Raw genomic sequence first — 22616 nt, 5'->3', positions numbered from 1 at the left:
GCGGCGGGGAGGGGGGCCAGCCAAGTGCGGCATGCCTGAACTCCAAGGGGCAATGCCGCTTGGAATTCAGGCGTGCAGGGCCAGTGCCCTCCAGCTGGAAGCGCTTAAAGGGACCCTTTAACACTTTGAGGTGATGACAACCCAATGAGCCATCTACATTAAGCCAGTACACACCTACCAAGGCAAAAAATAAATAAATCCAAAGACTATATAGTAAACACGAAGATGGTTAATCTAATACTACACACAAACTAAGACTAATTCTTCCCCTTTAATGTGGTATTTGTGTATAATAGTAGGTGACACATATCAAAACAAAAGGCACGTAAACAGTCGTAGAAGAGATATTATACAAATCAAACATTCTCTGATACCATTATAAAAGGCTCAAGATTACGACTATGCAAATCAAACAGTTCAAGTTAGCGGTAAATATCCATGTGATTTACTGAGAAATGCCAAATGTTAACCACAGGTGAAACCATTCAGCCTCCACTGAGTAGTGGTATATTGATATCTGGAAGCAAGAATGTTGACCACTTCAAGAGTATGACGCAACTGGGGGGGATTAAAGAGGAAGGATGTATACCACCATACTATATAGGTAAAGGTAAAGGTTCCCTTACTCGAAAGCCAGTCGAGTCCGACTCTAGGGCTGTGGTGCTCATCTCCGTTTCAGAGCCGAAGAGCCAGCGCTGTCCGAAGACGTTTCCGTGGTCATGTGGCTGGCATGACTAAACACCAAGGCGCACGGAGCGCTGTTACCTTACCACCGAAGTGGTACCTATTTATCTACTTGCAATTTCTTGCTTTCGAACTGCTAGGTTGGCAGGAGCTGGAACTAGAGACAGGAGCTCACTCCGTCATGCAGCACCCGGGTCTCGAACTGCTGAACTACTGACCTTCCACAGCCTGCAGTTCAGCGTCATACCCACTTGAGCCACTGCAGCTCCACACCATACTATACAGAGGTTCATTATTCATGAATAATCATATCATTTAGTTTTTGAAGGTCACAAAACATACTCAGTTCTAGTGTTTATGGCAGCTCTTGTGGGTTACTGCCCTTCTTTCTTGAAGTGAAACCCTTCCTCAAAGGGGTGTAAACTTCCAGGTTTCATGCTGTGCCTCCTACAACATTTATCTCATACTTTCCCCACTGATAGGACACTGGTAAAAATTTAACTGGACTCTTACCAAAATCCAGTTAGGCAACATTTCTTGCATTCCACAACAAATTCTGAAGAAAAGATTTGGCAAGAGGATTCCATTTGCTTATTCTGTCATGTTACACTGGCAATCTATAGGTTGTATCTATTTCTAGTAGCAATCATACATTCCCAGTAATGTCTAGTTGCACCCTTAGTTGCGCTGTGTTCTGGCCTGATCCACATACCCGTTTGACATTCCTGCGTTCAGCAGCTGAGCGGGCCAGGCAGAGCCGGATCATGTACATCAACAGGCCGGGGATACGTAGCAAGTCCATGGCATTTCCAATAAACGCAGAGGCAATTACATAGTTCACAAAAAAGGCCCCATTGTCTGGCAAGAATACACACCTGGAAGAGAGACAGACCAGGATAACCAAAAAATAGGTTGCCTATCTGTACACACACAAGGAATAGCAAGAGGATCAACAGAAAGGAAGATATCTAGTTCACGTTTTTCTGTAGCTGAACTTATGTATGTCACTGCCCTTAAGTATGATCATCATAGCTCACTCTAAAATGAGATTTTTTCCCTTAGTTTTACTCAGCTAACTTGTTTTGCAGGCTGTCTCCACTCTTTAAGGGACTATTAGTCATGACCCATATCCATAGCTCCTGGATCAATGTATGCTGCATGTCTGTTTATATAGAATAGCCCAGTTTCATTCTCAAGTCCCAGTAGCTTCACCTCTGCTTTATACAGCTTGTTTGCATGGATTATCTTTTCCCCTGTGTCAGCTTATTGGTTGTATTGTCTGCATTCACAGTAATTTAAAGAATGTGGCAACTGGGATTTAAGACCATTGTAGGGGCAACAGGGATGCATTGGAGGAGAGTGGAAAATGCTCGTTATAGCACATTTGGGAGGACTGGTTGGCCAGAGGTCGTCTGCAGACTGCCTGCTGAGGAAGGCTGGAAATGGGGTGAGCAGGGATTGCAAGGAAGATAGACTTGCTCTGCACATGAAAGGCTATGCACAATGTATCCTCCCCCCACCCCTGTTTTAAGACATCACTTACTCGAATCTCACCGTAGCCTCAGCCAGGAATTTTTTGTCAAACAGCCAGCGGAAAAACACATCCAGACTAGGGAGAGAAACATAAAAACAAGACATGCAGCATGATTACTAAGTGGTGTTTATCATTCGGATGTTTTATCATTAGGCATCTCTGCAGGTGCTTGGTCAAGGCCAGGCTATGTTAGTCCACCATTTCTTTGGGCAAGGCTAACTAGTCAGAGTCAACACATTTTCTCCCACTCGGCGCCTGTGCATTTACCTGCTCAGTCCCAGAGATGGCAGCAGCAAGACCATGAAGATGAGGAAGGTGTAGCATTTGTGCATAGTTGTCCTGTTCTCTCCAGACCTGCCAGCACACAGCACACAGAAAGTTAGTACACGTGCAGAGAGCAATGGGGTGAGGGGGGGGCACTTCCAAACACTTTTGGGGAAACAGACTAGCAAGTGGGAAGTGACTGCAGAAACAGCAATACCGTGCCTCAGACATTCACACAGATATTTCCTCACAGCTCTTCCCTGAATAAGAATAGTGTTTAAATTTTACAGAAGACAACACTGAGGCACAGAAAAAGGCTGCAATCTGTTCAACACATGGGGCTGATTTTCATTTCCATTATTCACAACCGAATTATTTGGATTTAAAATAAAGATGGGGGGGGGCTCAAAAGGTAATTTTTGTACTCTTGTGGCCCCTTCCTGACAGTCACAATTCTGTGTGTCCCCCCCACCCTTTGTTGTTAACCAGAAGATGTCGCAATGAGGACAGTTACTGGCCTCACTCTGTTTTTGCAGTCGTCCTGCTCTCATTACGGCATCTTTTGGTGAAAATAAGGGGAATAACGGTGCTTGACAGCAGCAGAGCCTACGTGGTCACTGGTGGCTTTGCCCCTTTTGTAGCCTCCATTCACCAAAAAGGCTACCCCTCATTCACAAGCATTATGGGGAGGGAGGGGAATTCAGCTAAGTCCTGATCATTTTAAGACTTGAACAAGAAGAAGAAGAAGAGGAGATTGGATTTATACCCCGCCCTTCACTACCAAAGGAGTCTCAGAGTGGCTTACAAACTCCTTTCCCTGTGTGGCAATTTTCTCCATTCATTTCTTACGGTAAAACTTTCTTGATAGTTGGAAGATTTTTTTTTGTTCATTCATTCACAATAAACATTTTGAGACTGTAGGGGCACTTTCATAAGAAATCACAGGGCAACCTTTCCTCTTATAAACTATATTAAAGAAGATCTGAACAATTAATGAAAAAATACTGGGCTTCCAGCCAGCCAGCTAAGCAATGCTGCTGGAATCCTCTCCAGTTCCTGCTAGCAGGCACACTCTCAGGTACAGGGCAACAGAAAATGGGACCCAGGGGCTGGCCAGGCTGCTTAGCTTTGTTATTTTTCAATATGTAGGTTGCCTTTCCACTCTGTAACGGAATTTCCCAAGAAAGTCTACAATATGACTATGAAATAAACTGTTAAAACCGAGTCCAACAACAAAAAAACTTAACATTCATGTTTAAAAGTCAGAAAAAGAACATTCGGTCAGAAACCGAAAATGCTTTTAAAGTATTTGTTATTTCCCCCCCCAATATTGATTTATGGAACCTAAGCTACTGAGGGGATTACGTCAGATCAAACTCCATAAAATCTATTTGAAATGAACAATGAGGTGGGCGGGGGGGAACTCTCCTGAGCCAAGCCATCCCTTGGGCACGCGGCACTACCCAATCCTCACCTGGTCCAGTGGGCTTCAAAGAATGCCGAATAATACACAATTGTGGGAAGCAGAGCAGAGAAGCACCACAGCAGCAGGGTAGGAAAGAACTGGGTGATGATGGGATTCTGGAAGGAGAAAACAATTAAAAACCTATCACTTGTTTCAGGTAATGCTTGATAACTTGGGAGTGAAATGTGTAGAAACCAAAAGACAAAGTGTACCATGGCAGAACCCAAAAGAATATCTTAGCAAAGCTTCCCCACAACAAGGTTCAACCCACAGAGCCAAAGTTCTTCTACAAAGCTTCCCTTCCTTTGAATGTATACAAAATTTAACAGTTTTGCAGAGTGAAACATATGCGCCCAAGCTTTATACTGGAATATGGTGTGTTCTTTATAAAGTTCATTACTGGTCTCTGTTAATTTAGAAAAAGCCAAAATTTTTGGCCATTTGACCTGCAGGTATACACTTAATAGGAGCTGCTAGTGCAATCTTTTCAAACTATGGCCCCTCTTCCAAAAATCTTCTGGATGACCCCCAACCATGCATGACTCATGTATTCCACCAGGTGAGCATGCAGAGATTTGTACCCGCAGTTGTGCATATACTGCCGGCTGTTCCATGCAAGGGCACATGACCTGGAGTACTAATCCCAACAGTGGCAGTACAACAGTGACCTTCTCCCAGTGCATAAGGAAACATTGTTGGAACAAAGTAGCAGTTCTTTTTGAGCTTCCTTCTTTCCAAATCCCATCAGAATGACAGGGTGGGGAGGGCAAAGGGATCCAGTGTGGATCAGCGAGGGCCTTCTGACAGTGGGCAATCAATTCATTCAGGTCTTGGTGGGAGGAACACGTTGATGATTCCCAAACCTACACTGCCCTGGAATTGTGCCCCTCTCCAGATATTTTATTCCTTCACGGGGGACACCCCATAATGTGGTGAACCATTTTGATAACAGGAAGTTTGGATTTGCACCAAAACCTCAAGATCTGAAAGTAATCCTGTACTTTCTCAAATATCCTACATGATTTGCACCAAAACCTCAAGATCTGAAAGCAGGACAATCCTGTACTTTCTCAACTATTCTACAGAAAAATTCACACATTTGGAACTGTTGTACACTCTGCCACTTCAGCTTTCCAACAAGCCACTGAAGAGTTTTGTGGGTTTAAACAGATACTGTAAAATGCAAGGCTGTATTCCGCTGTCGAATCAGACTGGCAAAATTCCTGAAGCCAGCTTAAGAAATGCAAAACTCAACAAATGCCTGGCAACATGTATTCATTCATACAGTCATTCACTTTTATCCCTCCTTCCTTCTATGGAACTCAGGCACACGCGCACACACACAGGGCTTTCAAGCACCGGCCAGCTCTTTGGCTTCAGTGAGGTTGTAGCCCAATACACCCTCAGGTCATGCCCTAGTCTACAAGCTGAGGTATCAGATTCAACACAAACTGTTGAATTTGTGAAATGCAGTGTAAAGCCATTTAGCTGGCAATGGTTTGGTAATGTATCACTTGCTTTGAAGCTTGAATGCAAACACCGCATTTTAAGCACCGGTGTTCTTGTTAAACTGCCTTGAGTCCTTTTCTCCTTGACTTTTTTTTTGCAGACAAAATGTGACAAATTGAATTTAAAGTAGTGAACTTTATAAGAGTCCCAAGTAATGGACGCCAGTGGCCACTGCAACAAACTTGGTGCATCCCAAATCCTAGAGTAGGGTCTGGAGGCACTTAAAAGCAGCCTTCTTGCTGAAGCTAACCAGGGCTGGGTTCCGTAAGTGCCATGCGTGCTGTCTGGAGCTCCATGAGGTAAGAATGGTGGGATACAAAACAGTAACTACCATGAAGTATAACGTGCATGGGAATCACAGCATTAAGAAATCTAGTTGTGGCAAGCTAAATTATACAGCTGAAGTTCCCAAAAGGAATGAAGATAAATTCAAGTAGCTGTCCAAAAACAAATTCCCACAATCTGAACTGTTATAACTTTATCCATAGATTGAAAAAGTGTACTTGTTTGAACCTGGTTTGTAGCTACCTCAGCAAAGACTCAGTAACACATATTTATGCCTTGTTAATCCTTATCACCTGTATGATAGCATGGGGAAATTCCAAATTTACAATGCAATCCTAAACACAGTTACTCTTCTAAATCAATAGATTTAGAAGGGTGTAACTCTGCTTGTGGGCAATCAGTTCTGTACTGTTACTGGTCGACAGCTAGGGAAGGACCTCTTTAAGTGGAAGGGGATGACCTACAAAGGGGATTTGGCTTATGAGGGTTCCTTGCTCTACAACCACTAGGTAATGTTACCTAATTTGGCTTCTATTACATCACCTAAAATTAATCTCTTGCTTTGTTAATATATGGACCGCCACAATATCTCTTCTGCTATCCACCATACAAGGGGCCTCTGTGTTCTGATTAACTGCTGGCTTTTATATTCTCAGAGGAAGAATGGGCACTTCTTTGCTTTTCTGACTCTATTGCCTTTGGTGCATCTTGAAATCCATTGTGCACCATTTAAATCCCGTTAACTCATCATGTATTCTCTGTTGGCAGGTCACACACAGATTTATCTAGATAAATGAATGACTTAACTTTGCTAGTTTGGACTAAAGTCATTACAAAAGACATGACCTTTACAGATAACAGAACTCAGAAAATAAAACATAACACCATTTTAAGACTCTATGAACTAGAGGGTTTCTCCATCATTCCTGAAACATCTTTCATTTCCACTTTTTATTGGTAGCAAATATCCAAAGCCTGATAAAAAATTCCAGGAAACTTGAAAACTTGCTCACTATTATAAGACATTTTCATTGGTCCTAATGAAAATGGATCAGTACTGCCTACAACCAGTGTTCCCTCTAAGCTGAGTTAGTGTGAGCTAGCTCACAGTTTTTTAGCCTCCAGCTCACACATTTTTGTCTTAGCTCAGGAAGGAGGGCTCCAGAGCAAACTAATATTACGCAGCAGCCAAATCGCTTGCTCACCACTTTAATGCCGGTAGCTCACAGAGTAGAATTTTTGCTCACAAGACTCCACAGTGTAGAGGGAGCATTGCCTACAACATTACTACTGTCTCTTCATTCACCCTTCTGTGCAAGAGACCTCAGATCTGTGGGACAGTGGGAACACTCAATCAGCCTGACAAGGCTGTTGAATATTGTAACTCTGCATGCAAGAGGATCTAGGAGGGAAAGGGTTAAGAGAATTATCTCACTCGGCTACACCTAGCAGTTGGCCCCGCCCTCTCATGAGTTAGATGTTGAGCCTCTTTGGCTACCTGTTTGATCTTATATAGGACCTCTCTTCTTCTGTCTCTTACCTGGGCTTGGAGCTGTAGCAAGTTAGCCTTTTTGAAGTTAACCTCTGCACAATAAATTAAACGTACCTACATGAATATGTCATGTAAGAAATGCTTCTATTTTTATAAGTAAAATTTATTTCTCTTGTTACCACAGGAGTCGGATCATGTTTGTAATATGTTTGAACAGCTGTTTTCCCTTAACCGAGAAACACAGATGATCAGAAATGCTCTGAAAAGCATCTGTGCTTCCAAGGCAAATTGTTTTTTTACATTTAATCCAATAGAGGCAAGGCCTACTGGACATAGGAGCCATTTTCTTGGGGCTGTTTCCATTTTGGGCAAAAAAGAGAAAGGAAAATTCTCATTACAAATCCCTCAGTCCTGTTACTTACGTTCAGGTACTCCACAGGCTTTGTGACATTGAACTTGTCCATAGTGGTGATGATGATGGCAGGAGTGGTGAGGAAGAAGAGCAGGATGAAGAGCACCACATTGATGATGAGGCAGCGGAACCACCAGATGAAGCCACGAATTGATAGATGCTCCCTGAAGAGAAGACAAGTCGAAAAACCAAATTGACATGTGGGAGAGCCTGATGCTGTGTTTCTACCTTGTTCTTTCCACCAAATCATTTCTACCTTGCCCTTTCCAGCAAAGGTGCTTGAGACAGCTTGGCAAACTCTGGGCATTCCAGTCCTCATGGGCCTGAACTCTCTTTAAAACCACCCTGCTCCTTTATTTATCACAACACAGTCTCACCAACAGGCCCATGGCCTGACCAAGCCAACCAATGGGAGATTAGAGATGGTCTGGCTTCTCAGCATCTGTATACCATTAGAAGGTTGGTGCCCTGATGGCGCGTTCTGTTTCTAGGCCAATGATGGGCAGTGTTTCATTTACCAATAAATGTTCTGAGGGTCAGGTGCATACGAGACTGTCCAGTTTGAGACATGGAGGGACTCGCTGCAGGAAGACACTCTCGGTTCCCCACGGCACTTGCAGCCTTGGCATTTGCACACGTTGAAATCTTTAAGGATTCTGAGAGGAAGCAGAAAGAAGAGAGGGGTGAGGGTTGCCTGGGAGCAGGTCTGCAGCATTCACAATGGAATGTCCCACTCATGTCTTTTCCTAGCCCAAACAAAACAAACTAACAAAAATTCTTTGTTTTCCCCCAAAGAGGATAGTCATAAGATGGGACATTATGACTAGCCTGGAAAGATACTTCTCTCATACACATGAGATTAGAACAGTGGGATCCTCACTGTCAATAAGACCACACCTCCAGGAGAGACAGCCTGAAATACTTCGAATATTTCTTTGAAACACTTCTTTATTAACACAGGGAGTTCCCTCTCACGAGAAGTGGTAGCTGAAACGACTTTTTAAAAACATAAGGCATTAATGCAATTTGATGGAGGAATGGGCTGTCTGTGGCTGTCACCCTTCCAAAGGCCAAAGACAATAGTGAGCCCTTAGTGTACGAGTATGGCCACAAATAATGCCCATCAAGGGAAGACCATCAACAATTCAACACTATATATGATCAAAATTGTATATTACATTCATTAAGGTACAAGGATGGGTTAGTGGTATTAACCAAATAGAATGTATAAACACATATCCAGCAGATTGCTCATAACAATTAGGCATTATTACAAAAAGAACTTGTAAATAACGCCTAATTGTTATCAGCAATCTGTTGGATATGTGTTTATACATTCTATTTGGGTTATGACCACTAACCCATCCTTGTACTTTAATGAATGTAATATACAATTTTGATCATATATAATGTTGAATAGTTGATGGTCTTCCCTTGGTGTGTGTTATTTGTGGCTACCCTTCCAAAAGCAGCATCCCCTCTGATTTCTCAATGAGGGTCATCATCTTTAGTACCATTCCTTGGAGATGAGTTTCCAGATGCACCAGATGGCCACTGTTAGAGTACCAGGGTAGATAAACCCTGGTTCAGACTAGCAAGGCAAGTCATATGGTTTTATGTTCTCCTCTTTTCACTAAATCGTGCTTCTCCATCCTGAGCTCCCTGTACTCACATGGCTGTAATGGCCTCATTGTGGAAGGTGACAAAGGCCATCCCCAGTGGCTTTTCGTTCACCTTCTCCTTTTCCCTCTTGTAGTCCTCCTTGAGCTTTTCCTCCAGTTTGGTGTAGTACTCAATGGCTTCCACCTAGATACGGACAGAAAGAGTCAACACAACCCCATCATCACTTTAAACTACTCCGTCCTGGAGCTGTATATGTTCTTAGCCCAATGGATGGCAGCGTCACACTTCCTCAGCATCTCCCATCTGCCCAGTGAGAGGTAGCACTGGCAAGCTCTCTGGGAGTTTCAGTTTCATATGCTATGAAGGCTCAGTGGGGGCCATAGTCTTGGACTAGATCTGGGTTCAAGTCCTCACACAGCCAGGATGTGCATTTGTATCATTTAGGATAAGTCATTAGCCAAATGCATCTCACAGGATTGTTGAGAAGCCGTGAGATCCTTATGCCCTTTAGATATTGTTAGGTAAAGGTAAAGGTTCCTTGCTCGAAAGCCAGTCGAATCTGACTCTAGGGTTGCGGTGCTCATCTCCGTTTCAAAGCCGAAGAGCCAGCGCTGTCCGAAGACGTTTCCGTGGTCATGTGGCCGGCATGACTAAACACCAAGGCGCACGGAACACTGTTACCTTCCCATTGAAGTGGTCCCTATTTATCTACTTGCAATTTCTTGCTTTCGAACTGCTAGGTTGGCAGGAGCTGGAACTAGAGACGGGAGCTCACTCCATCATGCGGCAACTCGGGTCTCGAACTGCTGAACTACTGACCTTCCACAGCCTGCAGTTCAGCGTCTTAACCACTTGAGCCACCACAGCTCCTTTAGATATTGTTAGTAAAGGTAAAGGTTCCCTTGCTCGAAAGCCAGTCGAATCCGACTCTAGGGTTGCGGTGCTCATCTCCGTTTCAAAGCCAAAGAGCCAGCGCTGTCCGACGACGTTTCCGTGGTCATGTGGCCGGCATGACTAAACACCAAGGCGCACGGAACGCTGTTACCGTTCCACCGAAGTGGTACCTATTTATCTACTTGCAATTTCTTGCTTTCGAACTGCTAGGTTGGCAGGAGCTGGAACTAGAGACAGGAGCTCACCCTGTCTTGCGGCACCCGGGTCTTGAACCGCTGACAAATAACCATCTTCACTATTAAGGCACATTAGCAGAAATGGTGCAGTAAATATGAAACAAGGCCAATTGATAATAATGCATTTATTTTCCCCAGAGGGTTCTTTGAAATTTGAGGAAAGAGAAGAGGTGCCAGCAGCAAGAACAGAGGCATGAGCTAAGTAATCTGGGATTCAGGAGTCGGACTCTTCCGCACATGCACAAGTTACAAGTACAGCAGGAACAGCAGCAGCATCTCTAGTAATGGGCCTCCATCTTCCCAGAATCCCACACTCATGCTTCCTAGTAGCCTCTTTTTGTCATTCTGCAACTCCTCCCCCCTCTGCACCTCTTCACAGCCTGTGATAGCACAGCAGCAAAGATGACCGCAGGGCTTAGGGTTGATCATAGACGGGGTGTTCTCCTTGGCCTGCAAGTTGGTAAAGTAGATTTTCCCTCGCTCTGCCTTTTTCCTGAAAGAGAAAATACACAGGAGAAGACGAAGCTTAGAAAACCACACCCTGAGGATTGCAAAGGACAGCAAGCTATGAAGGGCATGGAAGGACAGAGACAAACGCAGGGTCAGGTCATCTGCATGTCCATGCATGATAGAGTCAGGAAAACAACCCTGAAGGTTTCCTGTGAGTCAATACAACATGCTATTTTAGGGAATTGTTCCTTGATACTTTGTACCACACAGAACCACCCTGTTCACCACAGAAGACTGCTGCTCCTGAAAACTCACAGTCTGAAGGAGAAGTGTGAATTCGGAGAAGGGGACGGGGGTGCTTGGGGGGCTGGACAGGATGTAGGAGATTTAGGCACTCTCTGGCCCGTTCTGCCACAGCGTCTCTGTGATGTCTGAGCAAGCAGTTAATGTTCCCCATTATAAGGCAAATTTCTTGCTTTACTGGGCAAGTTGTGAGAAGGAATATAAGCCTGCAGTAGCAACACAACTCATTCATGCCCCATTTTCCCTCGTGCCCAACATCTGAAGAGCTTCTGAGTCACGGGTCCATCCTCACAGAGTTTTGCCACTCAGTGTGGACCAGGAGCCCTTGTTGTCCTAGCCTGGCTTTCTTCTATGGTAGGCTTGCCAAGTCCCCCCGGGGGGCGGGGAAAACCCCGCCCGAGAGGCCCGTTACCCACTGCCGGCGGATCAGGCCCCGGGGGGAACCCCATCCCCAAAGCATGCGACATGCCCGGCATCAGCATATCACCCGGAAGTGACGCAGTCACGGCGGGCACGTTGGGGGTGGGGCCGCGGCCATCTGAGGGAAAACTCTATGGTTTTCCCTTGAATTATTGTGGCCCCGCCCCCAGCATACCTGACATGGTTGCATCACTTCCGGGTGACGTAATCGCGGCGCGTGCTTTGCACGCACGGACTCCCGGAGCAGCGCTGGAGTCCCCCGCTCTGCATACAGTAAGGACTTGGTAACCCTATTCTATGGGCCTCCATCAGTGGCCCTGAAACTAACCCACTAGCTCTCCCCTGCACTTCCTATGTTACCATCACATCCTCAACCATATCCGTTGCTAGTCCCAGGAATGAGAAAGCTACTATGTAAGAAAAAAGTGTGTTGGAACTAGACATGGGTTTTATACTACACAAGCATCCTAGCCCATGAGGTTTTCTGTCCTCCTGGCTTCCAACATTTATCAGCTTCCACTCCACACAGTCCCTGGACTCTACCTCTCGGCATCGAGGAACATCAACCTGGCCACATCATAGCAGGGGCGAGCCTCCAGCACTGTGCAGTTGGCATAGGCCTCTCTGCAATAAAAAACAAACAACCACCACCAGCAGAGGCTCATGAGAAACGTACAGGATGAGCAACCCCCCCAAAAAAAGTAATTCCACCTTCCAAGGAACAAGAGTGAAGATGTACTCTAAGCTACTTCCTAGGGAACCTGCGCTTTAGGCCCTGGAAGGAAAGCCTGTCCAACTCTGGCCTTTGGAAGGAAGTTCATATGTTGAGGTTCTGAAGGGAGTGGGAGGGAGGAGGAGGAGGAGGAGGAGGAGAGGCCAATTAAAGACAGGGAAGGATACACGAATGCCACTCCTTCTTGCTACTCCTGCATAGCCGACACCTCCATCTAAGCCATCCTTTGACTGCACTGGGCCACAGAGTCACCTGTGGGGACAGATGCCTGAGTATTAGAGGGCAGGGCTGTGCACAAGGGAATGTAATTAGCCAGTACGACTCACTCAAAATGTTTTTTGATCTTCTCAGGCTCAGCGTATTTTGAGATGCCATTTATGAAGAGAGTTCGCTTCACCTGGAACAGACAAAAGGCGAGGAATAAATGAGAAGGGCTTCAGGAGCCATCTTTTGTTCATCCACAGAGACAATATTTTTCTTTACTCTGAGGAAGGAGGAAAAGTATGTGTGGTTGGGGGAGGCAAGCTTTTGTCCTAGTATTTTTGAAAACACAGTTATTTATTTCCTTGTAACGCCAGCTTTCAGTAATGACTTCCGAGGTGGTTTACAACATAAACAATAGAAACTAAAAATTAAAAATAAAAATAAAAACCATCAAAACAACACAGGATCACACTTGTGTATCAAAATAAACACCAACAAAGAGTTAATTTCCCAAAGGCCTGGCAAAATACGAATATGTCTGCTTTTGAAAGGAGGCAAATGATGGGGATGGGGGATGCTCCTCCTGGGGGGAGAGCAGTTCCCAGAGTTGGGGCAATTACCAAGAAGGCCCTGTTCCTACCGGATGCCAACCTGATATCCAGAAAAAGTAGCACATTAAGCGGGGATTCACTGGCAGATTTTCACACCCATATTGTTTAGGACTATATAAATCACAGCCAGCAACTTCAACTGGGGTCCAAAGCATATGGGGAATGCATAAAGATCTTGTAGGATTGGTACAATATGATTCTATAAGTTTATACCAGGCAGTAAATATGCTGCTATATTTTGAGCTAAGTTTTTTGACATATTGAGTAACAAAATGGTGAAGTAATAATAAAAAAACCCAGCCCCAAGGATCACCATTGCTCAGACCACTCAATAGATACTAGGTAAAGGTAAAGGTTTCCCTTGCTCAAAAGCCAGTCAAATCCGACTCTAGGGATGTGGTGCTCATCTCCGTTTCCAAGCCAAAGAGCCAGCGCCATCCGAAGATGATTCTGTGGTCATGTGGCTGGCACAACTAGACACCAAGGCACATGGAATGCTGTTACCTTCCCACCGAAGTGGTACCTATCTACTTGCAATTTCTTGCTTTTGAACTGCTAGGTTGGCAGGAGTTGGGGCTAGAGATGGGAGTTCACTCCATCATACGGCACTTGGGTCTCGAACTGCTGAACTACCAACCTTCCGATCTGCAGTTCAGTGTCTTAACCACTTGAGCCACCGCAGCCCTCAATAGATACTACACAAAGGCAAAAGGGGTGGAACAAAAAGGTCAAAATCACAGGAGCAGGAAACTTACAGTGCAATCCTAAGCACACTTATACCCTTCAATGGACTTAGAAGGGTGTAGCTCTACTTCAAACAGCATTGTTTGCATTGGCAGTGCTCTTGGGTCAACTGTATGGCAGCACCCAACTAAGGAACCTCCTTGATGTGCCAATTCTCATCCTGGTCAGAGAGGGGGATATTCATCAGCATTAGCAATACGATGGAGGGCAATGGGATGCGTGTGAAAAAGCAGCCCGAAAGACTGAGTCCAATAAACCAGAGGACCTTCAACACTGTTGCACATCCTCTGGTAACCTGGCGACTTGGCCACTGAAACATATTCTGCATGAGGCTGTTCTTGAAGACATCCCGGAAACTTCAGCGACTCATGCATGCATTTTTTCTGGTGCTAACCACAGAGATCATATGACATCTTTTCTCGGAATAATGCTGGTTACGCACTGAATTATGGACTGTTAGGACAGATTTTGCTTTGGATGAGAGAAGGAGTTGTTAATTCTAAACAGTGATCTTTTGGTGGTGGCAGACACCACCAAAAGATCACTATTTCCAGTGAAATTCACTAGGTCTCTGCAATGCTGGTTAGGAGATCTTGCAAAGACATATTCGTCCACCAAAGTAAACTAGGATTGTCTCTTTTTTTACTACAGGATGCACTGCTGCTAACATAATGTTCATTGGCATTTTATTTTGTCAATTGTTTTATGAGGGTTCTAAGTCCCATTGAGAACAATCATAGCTGTAAAATGGTTTAGCTTTTTAAAACAGAAACAAACCCCAACTGGTAGAATACAGGAGAAACACTTGGGGTACTTCATAGATTGTATAGAGAGGAACAGATGTCATGGGTCTGAGAAAGCTTTGTGCTACGACAGTCACACCATGAACAGCAAGACAGCCCAGCAACTGCTGGGGGGCTGGTCTAAGGAAACTGAGGCAGAAGACAAGCCTAACAAGATGCTGGTTTGGACTCACCAAGTCATCCTCCTTGTAGCGCATCTTGGAAGTGTGGCGACGCATGCTGTACACAGTCAGCAACAGGTACAAGAAGGCAAAGGAGGTGTGCAGCCATAACAGGTCATCCCTAGTGCAAGAAAAAGGAGAGAGATCCTATCCTGACCACTGTTTGAGTATCTTTTCACTCTGGGTCAGCTCATTCAGCCAATGACAAGCCAAATGAGAAGCTTTTCCTCTAACAATACTGTACTGTCCTTTTAAAAACATGATCTCTTGACGGCATCCAGTATCAAACTTACCCCGAATTCAAGTTAGCAATAGTTGTTCTCCCAAAGCTGTAGGGGTTGTTCTCTGGTAAGAAACAGATAAAGAAACATGCATTAGATGCAACTGAATGACAAAGTTATAACAGCAGATATGATTTATTTATTTATTCGGGGGGAAATTTTTACTCTGCGACTCAAAGTGATCTTTAATAAGTAGTGCATCCCTTAAAAAAACAACACAGATGGATCTACCATAATAGAATAATATATTTTTTTCTCAAAGTATCCATCTTCATTCCTGGACTATTCATTTACTTATGTTGCGTTCTTCCAGTGATTCAAGTACCAGTCTTGATAATTTCATAAACGTTATCTCAGGACCAACTTAAAATTACTAATGCATTAAAAACGGAATTCCTTTCCTACCCTTGCAGAAGACACTTGAAATACCGTGTTTCCCCGAAAATAAGACACTGTCTTATATTTATTTTTTCTCAAGAAGACACACTAGGGCTTATACCACAAATGCATAGAAATCCTGCTAGGGCTTATTTTTGGGGTAGGTCTTATTTTCAGGGAAACAGGGTACACCTGGAGGCAGTGGGCTACAGGGCACCTGCTAGCTGGCTATACCTTCCTAGTAAGGAACAGATCCACAAGGCCAGAATGGCACCCAGGGCCAACCTGATACAAGACCCAACGAAAGCAACAAAAGAACCCCACTGGTTGACACACACCGTTCACAACAGAAACCATTTCAATGCATCACCAGTGACCTATATCCTCTCCTACATAAGGATGTTTCTCTTCCACAGGCATTGGGTGGCCGGCCTTTCCTTATTACAGACAGCCCCCCCCCCTCAAAACCCCCCAGCTTCTCACCTCCGAGCAGAGAGACAAATCCAAGAACAAAACCCTGCCACAGACCCAGATGCCAACTTTGTCACCAAACACTCAGGTAATAGTATTATGGGGCCTAATAACATCTTCTACACCATCCTGGGCTCATTCACTTGCACATCATCCAGTTTAACATATGCCCTCATCATGCAGCAATACCCTTCTACTATTTGTATTGGACAAACATGATGGTCCCTACAAAAGTGAATCAATGAACACGTTTCTGTCATTAAAAAATTGCAACATTCGGAATCCAATGACGGCCCATTTTAATCTTCCTGGATACAGTACTGCAGATTTGAAAGTCACTGTTTTCTCTCCTATGCAATGTTCCTTATAAAATGTGGAAAATTATTTCCTCCTCATAGCTTCTAAAGAAGTGAGCTCTGATTCACAAAAACTGATGCTGGAATAAATTGTGCTAGTTTCCAAGGTGCCACTGGACTTCCGTTATATTTTGCAACAATAGACTAACATGTTTATCCCTCGGGAATTAGGGTGGACAGAGTCAAGTCAATGGTAAAAGCCCCTGGCGAGTGAGCAGAGCCACCCCATTACTCCTGTTCTAGCCACTGAGCTCCGGCAGCAAGGATGAAGCCCTGCTTGTAAAAGATTCCCTCCCCCTTCCTTCTTGCTGTCCGTTGCTTGAGAGGCGGTAGGGAATCTGCGCGCATGTGTGAGAAGGCTTGTCCCACTTGCCCCCCACTCTCTCTTTCCTATCTTCAATAGCTGCCACCACACAAGTTTTGCCCCTCCTTTCTATACCCACAGCTTGAGGCACATACAAAAGCTATGTGGCCATGTGTGTGTGAACTGCTTCACACACGCACCCCACCAGTGGCCAGCTAATTGTCTGTAGCTCAGTCAGGAGTTTCTGGTCTATGTGTGGAATGAGTAGTAAGGCAGCCTGGGTGAGATCTTCAACTACAGTCTGAGGTCTTTAAAAGATCTTTATTTACCAAAATACAACCTCAATTCACTAGAGCCACAAGGGAACTGGAAAACTACATGAAAGCACCACAGGGTGTTACAGGACTAAGAAAAGAAATAAACACAGGAGGCTTAACTAAGTTGTACAGTCAGTGGTGTTACCTTTACATTCCTTTCCATGGATTGGACAGGAGTGTCCTGGAACTTTGAAAAATAGAGGCTAGTCAAAACAGACTTCACTCCATTGCTCCCTATTCCCTGGCTTCCACATCTCTTACAGGGTGTCCAGAATTTTCAACCCTTCCTGTCCCAGCTTGGGGTGTGTGTGTGTGTTTTACTTTGACCTGTCATGAAATGGGGTATACAGCCCCCACATATATTGCTTTGCACCATTTCTTCCATCAAATCAAAATGCACATCCCACAACCTTTATAGTCCAATTCAGGATATCCAAATATCCAAACAATCTTGCCCCTTCCTGGCAGACAGGCAAATGGTCATCTCCATCCTGCCTATTTGCCCTCATAAAGGAAACGCTCTTCCCCTCAGCCTGAAATCTAAGGAGTTTACAGCTTCAATCCCAGAAAAGAATTTTTTTTCTCTGACATCAGGGCCTCCCTGAGTGTTAATCAAGGTATCTTTTTATTTATTTATTTATTTATTTATTCAGGTATTTCTACCCCGCCCTACCCCGCAATCCTGCATTCCTTCATCCTAACATTGCCTACTGGCTGGGAGGGAAGCTGCTGAATGACCCTTGTGGGATTAAATGCAACAAGAGCTACATTAATTATTTCTCTCCTTGCTCCCTGTTTCCCTTTACTTCTATAATCCCAAATTGCTTTCCTGTGTAATGACAAGCTATTTGAGGCCTGACGGGCTGCTCTTGTGTCCAGGCAACCTACATGTTCCTTGGCCCCCTCAGCTAGCGCTAGAATAATTAGGTCTCAGCACTGAATGAGCTTGTCTAATTCCAGCAGAGCTGGAAAGCAATAGCTGCCCACTCACCTAGCAGATCCCCTGAGAAGTTCACTGGCAGCACAATGCCCACAGAGAGGACACCTACAGCAACTAGCAGTCCTATGATGTGCCGCTGAAAAGAGAGGTAATGGACGGCATCACCCCCACACTTATCCCGGATCTCGTCGTCTCTGGAAAGGAATAATAGGTGGTTGAAGCACTGGCTACCCAAAGGCACGACAAGACAAGTGGTGACCATAACAGCAGAGCAACCACCTGAAAGGGAATTTACTGTCAGGAAGGCAACAGATTTTGGGAAATGGCTGGAGAAAGAGAGAGATTGTCTCTTCTCTCCAGATGGCATGGCTAGAGGACCCATCCCACTGATCGCTCCTTAGAGGAGACTTGGCAGATACTACAAGATGGGAATTCAGAGAACCTGATAGACACATTGTTAGAGCATTATGACAATATGACATCATGACAATCAATTGCTGATTAAAAAATATACCCCTCAAGTGATGGGGAGGAAGGTGCTACTGTGGGGGACCGGGGCATGGGAAAATGGCTTTGTACAATCCAGAATCTTCCTTTCACATGGGTGCTGCCTTGACTTTGCTGCAGTCATTCCCCAAAATATCTCAGCAAAGCAAGTCTGAGAAAGACAGGGGAAACCTGGGAGGTACACAGAAGCACCACGAAGCTGCGGGGAAAGTAGGAGAAAACACCAATTCCCAATAGTATCCAAGCTGGGGCAAACAACCCATATATGAGTGACATCAAGAGAAGGTAAAACACAGCATTTAGCAGTTATGTCCACTGTAAAGGAGTAGCTATGTCCAATTAGAGACAGAGGGCCAAGTGTTGGGAGACCCATTCATAGATATCTTCTTTAACCGTAAAAAGTAGGTGTGTGTCTCTCTGGATCCGGATGGCATTGCTGGGGTGGAGGATTACTCCCCTGCCTGTGACATTGCTGGAATAAAAGTCACCTTCCCTGAAGTGCCTATTTGCTGCAACGGAGGGGAGGGGGGACAGACAGGGAACCATACTGGACTCCCCTGGGTCACATCTAATAGTACCTTAGGGAAGGAGGTATTTCTGGTGGAGAAAATACCAAGGGGGAAAAAGACTAGAAGTCTCCCCACCCAAGTGTCACAGCTTCAATCCAGATCAGCACCCCCCCCCCCACAAATGCTTTTTAATGTTAAAAAAAACTGTCAGAAGATCCAGTAATAGAGTGGTCCCCAATGTGGTGGCTGTGGGTGTCCTGGCATCCACCCAGTGATTTTAGAAAGTGGGCGAGGCTCCTGCCCAGCAGGTCTTCTGACTGGCTATGCAAATTAAAATAACACTGTTTTGGCAGAAGCTGCCACCACGGAATCCGTTTTACTGTCTCTCACTACTCATTCTCGGTGTATTTTTTTAAAAAATTACTCCTCTTATCTCCTGCCTTTGGGCTTCCTGTGTGTGTAAGGTGTCTGTGTGGTTGGCTTCAATTCCCATGGCAGCCATTTTGTGGTTGTGCCCACCACCCTACGTCAGAAAGCCCAAAAGTGTTCACAGGCTTGAAAAGGTTGAGGACCCCTGCAATAATGGCTCTCACGTAATGTGGGATTTGGTCTCAATAACATTTTCTAAGACATTGGATTGAACCTTTTCCATGCCAACCCCTTTACCCTGCAGTGGTTACAGTTTTGTTCTAACTGCTTTGTTTCACCAGTTTGCACCTTGAGATTTCATAGAACAGCAAGCAGTATCAGTTTTACATATTTCCTTTTTATTCCACTTTATATGCAAGTGAATATAAACATTAAAACCTTGACCTAGTTTTTCAATTCTCACTTACAGGAAGTCAACTACTGATGGTAGTGGGGTGAGGGTACTAAATCAGCCTCTTTCCAATGGTGGCAGCTATGCTCAAATGCACTGGCTGCCATCTCCATCGCGGTACTTTCAGACCTTCCCATTTGGCAACAGAGCTACCGCTCCAGTTTCTTTGGTGCTTCCTACTACTTCCAGCTCTGTATGCTGGAACCACCTTATGTTTGAAGAGAACAGTTTTAGCCCCAACCATGCATGCTTTGAAATGTTTTGGATGCAAGCATCTCAAAGCATTATCACCCAGGCCTTAACCCACTGTCTGGAAATTCCTCACCATGGGACATGACTTCTAAAGGTAGAACACATCACCAAAGCACAGGAGAAACCAGATGAAAGTTCAAAGATGCAGAAGATTCCTAGTTCTGAAATATACTCCCAATCAGACCTTGGAAAAGGCTTTTTTTGCCCATTTATACAATGTGGATTCAAATACTAGGTTGTATCCAGTGATTCTTTAAACAGAAGGTGCTAGAGATCACAGATCTCCCCCACGTTACCCCGATAAGCCATTTCTGATTCTGAGGAATCAGCTTTCCAGATGTCAGAGACAGCTGCTGGGGGGAGCAAAAAGTAAGGAAGATTTGTGATCCTTATGTGAGAAGATCACTGGATCCAACTCACTGTTTTCTACCCTTCCTCGTTTAAGGGAAAGTGAAAAATAATTCCCTCTCCTCCCTAAGCAATAGGACCTTGGTTTTGGTTGGGAATACTAACAACAGAAATCATAACAGCATAAGTGGTACACCCCTAAAGTATCAGAGCTCCTGCCACCATGATCTCTTCTGGCTGCTGGTGGCACCTAAGTGCTGGAATGGAGGACTACATGCATAGACATGCGCTCACTTACTTTATCCTGAAGATTGCTGTTAACCAGGAGCAGAAGCCCTGTGCAGAGACAAAAAAAAAGCCCAGGTTAAGCAGATTTCTGTCACTGCTAATCTTTTTGCTTACCCTACTTCGTCTGATCTCCTCTGCAGGGAATCTTCCATCAACCATCACCTTTCCCTAACAGTTTATTTTTGACATTTATCCTGCCCTTCCTCTTGGAAGCTCAACGGCTTGCTCCCATGGTATCCTCAGAACTCCCTTGTGAGGTAGGCTAGGCTGGGACATAGTGACAGGCCCAAGGTCTCTCACACAGAGAGTTTCACAGCCAAGAGGGAATTTGAACCTGGGTGTCCCCAGTCCTAATTTGACTCTCAAACCAGTACAATACACTGGGTTGGACTGAACCACTTTTCACTCTCTCTCCCCCCAATGTCCTTCTTGTTGTTGTTCAGTCGCACAGTCGAGTCCGACTCTTTGCGACCCCATGGACCAGCTCCCGCCAGGCCCTCCTGTCTTCCGCCGTCCTCTGAAGTTGGCTCAATTTCATGTTTGTTGCATCTATGACACTGTCTAACCATCTCATCCTTTGCCGTCCCCGTCTTCTTTGACCTTCAATCTTTCCCAGCATCAGGGTCTTCTACAGTTATAAAATATCAGGCCTCTAACATCTAAGAACCACGCATTACTTCCTAAACCCCTCCTGTGTCTTCGTTATGAATCTGCTAAAAGCACAGAAACGTTGCTTTGACCAGAAGCTACTAAACTATACTGACTACAAAAATTGCGATTTTTCTTCTACTGAGCACAACTGTCATGTTCTCAGAGCTGCCACATATTCTCTTGCAGGCTAGACAATACAGGCTGGTTTCTCTGGAAAAATCAACAAGACCGAATTCAAGTCTTAAAGGATGTTTTAAATTGACTCTCTAACCCCTAAACTGCACTCATGATCTGCCTGGGGATGAAGGACTGGTGCACAGCAGATAATCCAATGCAACCTGGTACCAGAAGCAGAGGATAGCACTGGCTAGTCAGCAGCTGTGCCTGGTGCCTCAGGATAGAGTCTGATGAACCTTAGAGGATGTGGATAATGGTGTGAACGGAAAATTACCAAGGCAAGCAGAAAATAGGCAGTCCCCTTGATTCTTGCCAGTGAGATTTTTCTCCTTTCCTCAGAGGCCTTGAGAAGGCTAAAACCCTAAAACTTCAGGTCAGACCCCAAGGCCAGACAACCATATCATTGGTTTTTGCTACAATAGCTGGTTTCTGGCTCTCCAACTAACTATGTCAATTCCACACACCCCCAGTCCATTTCGACATCAGAAGATTCCACACTACTCCAGTGATAGCTAATATGGAAAACTGATGCTTGGGCAACACAGAGTTTATCAGAAGCTTTCAGTGGAATTTAGCAACTTGAAGATCTGAAGGCCACTCTTGATCTCCTGAGGTGGTTAGTATTATAGTGGAGCTTCAGGTTAGGGTGGAATTAATTGTCTTGAGTATCAGGGCCTTTACCACAGCTAGACTTGTTGGCAAAGGGATCTTTGGCAAAGGAAATCTTGCTGTATTAGTTACGTTTTTTCCTTGTTTCATGGGTTTTCGCTTTGAAAAGGAGACTACAGTTTTAATTAACTGCTAATGGGGTCTGAACCTAGAATCACAAAATCACAGAGTCGGAAGGGGCCATAAAAGCCATCTAGTCCAACCCCCTGCTCAATGCACCCCTGAAAAGTGTTTCTCCAGACGCTGCTTAAAGACTGCCAGGGAGGGGGAGCTCACCACCTCCCTAGGCAGCTGGTTCCACTGTTGAATAACTGACTGTGAAAAAGTGTTTCCCAATATCCAGCCAGTACCTTCCTGCCCTTAATTTAAACTCATTATTGTGAGTCCTATCCTCTGCTGCCAACAGAAACAGCTCCCTGCGCCTCCTCTAAGTGACAGCCCTTCAAATGCTTAAAGAGAGCAATCATGTCCCCCCTCAGCCTCCTCTTCTCCAGACTAAACTTTCCCCTCAGCCTTTCCTC

The 22616-nt window shown here is 44.8% G+C and overlaps 1 protein-coding gene across 5 annotated transcripts in view; it reads right to left on the bottom strand.

The window, feature by feature from the left end:
* TMEM63B (transmembrane protein 63B) overlaps nt 1-22616 on the bottom strand; it is a 112244-nt gene that overhangs the window by 9962 nt on the left and 79666 nt on the right. For all 5 annotated transcript variants that reach the window (XM_015416929.1, XM_015416930.1, XM_015416932.1 and 2 more), the window contains 14 exons: nt 20609-20646; nt 17926-18068; nt 15121-15172; nt 14840-14948; nt 12631-12701; nt 12115-12195; nt 10768-10891; nt 9318-9451; nt 8164-8301; nt 7656-7809; nt 3957-4063; nt 2486-2572; nt 2228-2293; nt 1397-1559 (listed from right to left, as the gene is read on the bottom strand). In XM_015416929.1, coding sequence (XP_015272415.1) covers nt 1397-1559; nt 2228-2293; nt 2486-2572; nt 3957-4063; nt 7656-7809; nt 8164-8301; nt 9318-9451; nt 10768-10891; nt 12115-12195; nt 12631-12701; nt 14840-14948; nt 15121-15172; nt 17926-18068; nt 20609-20646 — 1467 coding nt within the window. The remainder of the gene's footprint in view (nt 1-1396; nt 1560-2227; nt 2294-2485; nt 2573-3956; nt 4064-7655; nt 7810-8163; nt 8302-9317; nt 9452-10767; nt 10892-12114; nt 12196-12630; nt 12702-14839; nt 14949-15120; nt 15173-17925; nt 18069-20608; nt 20647-22616) is intronic.

The sequence above is a fragment of the Gekko japonicus genome, unplaced genomic scaffold (assembly GCF_001447785.1).
Source record: "Gekko japonicus isolate JY-2015 unplaced genomic scaffold, Gekko_japonicus_V1.1 scaffold342, whole genome shotgun sequence".
Classification (NCBI taxonomy): domain Eukaryota; kingdom Metazoa; phylum Chordata; class Lepidosauria; order Squamata; family Gekkonidae; genus Gekko; species Gekko japonicus.
Note: the sequence above shows the minus strand (reverse complement) of the source record. Positions and strands in the feature narration are given on the sequence as shown.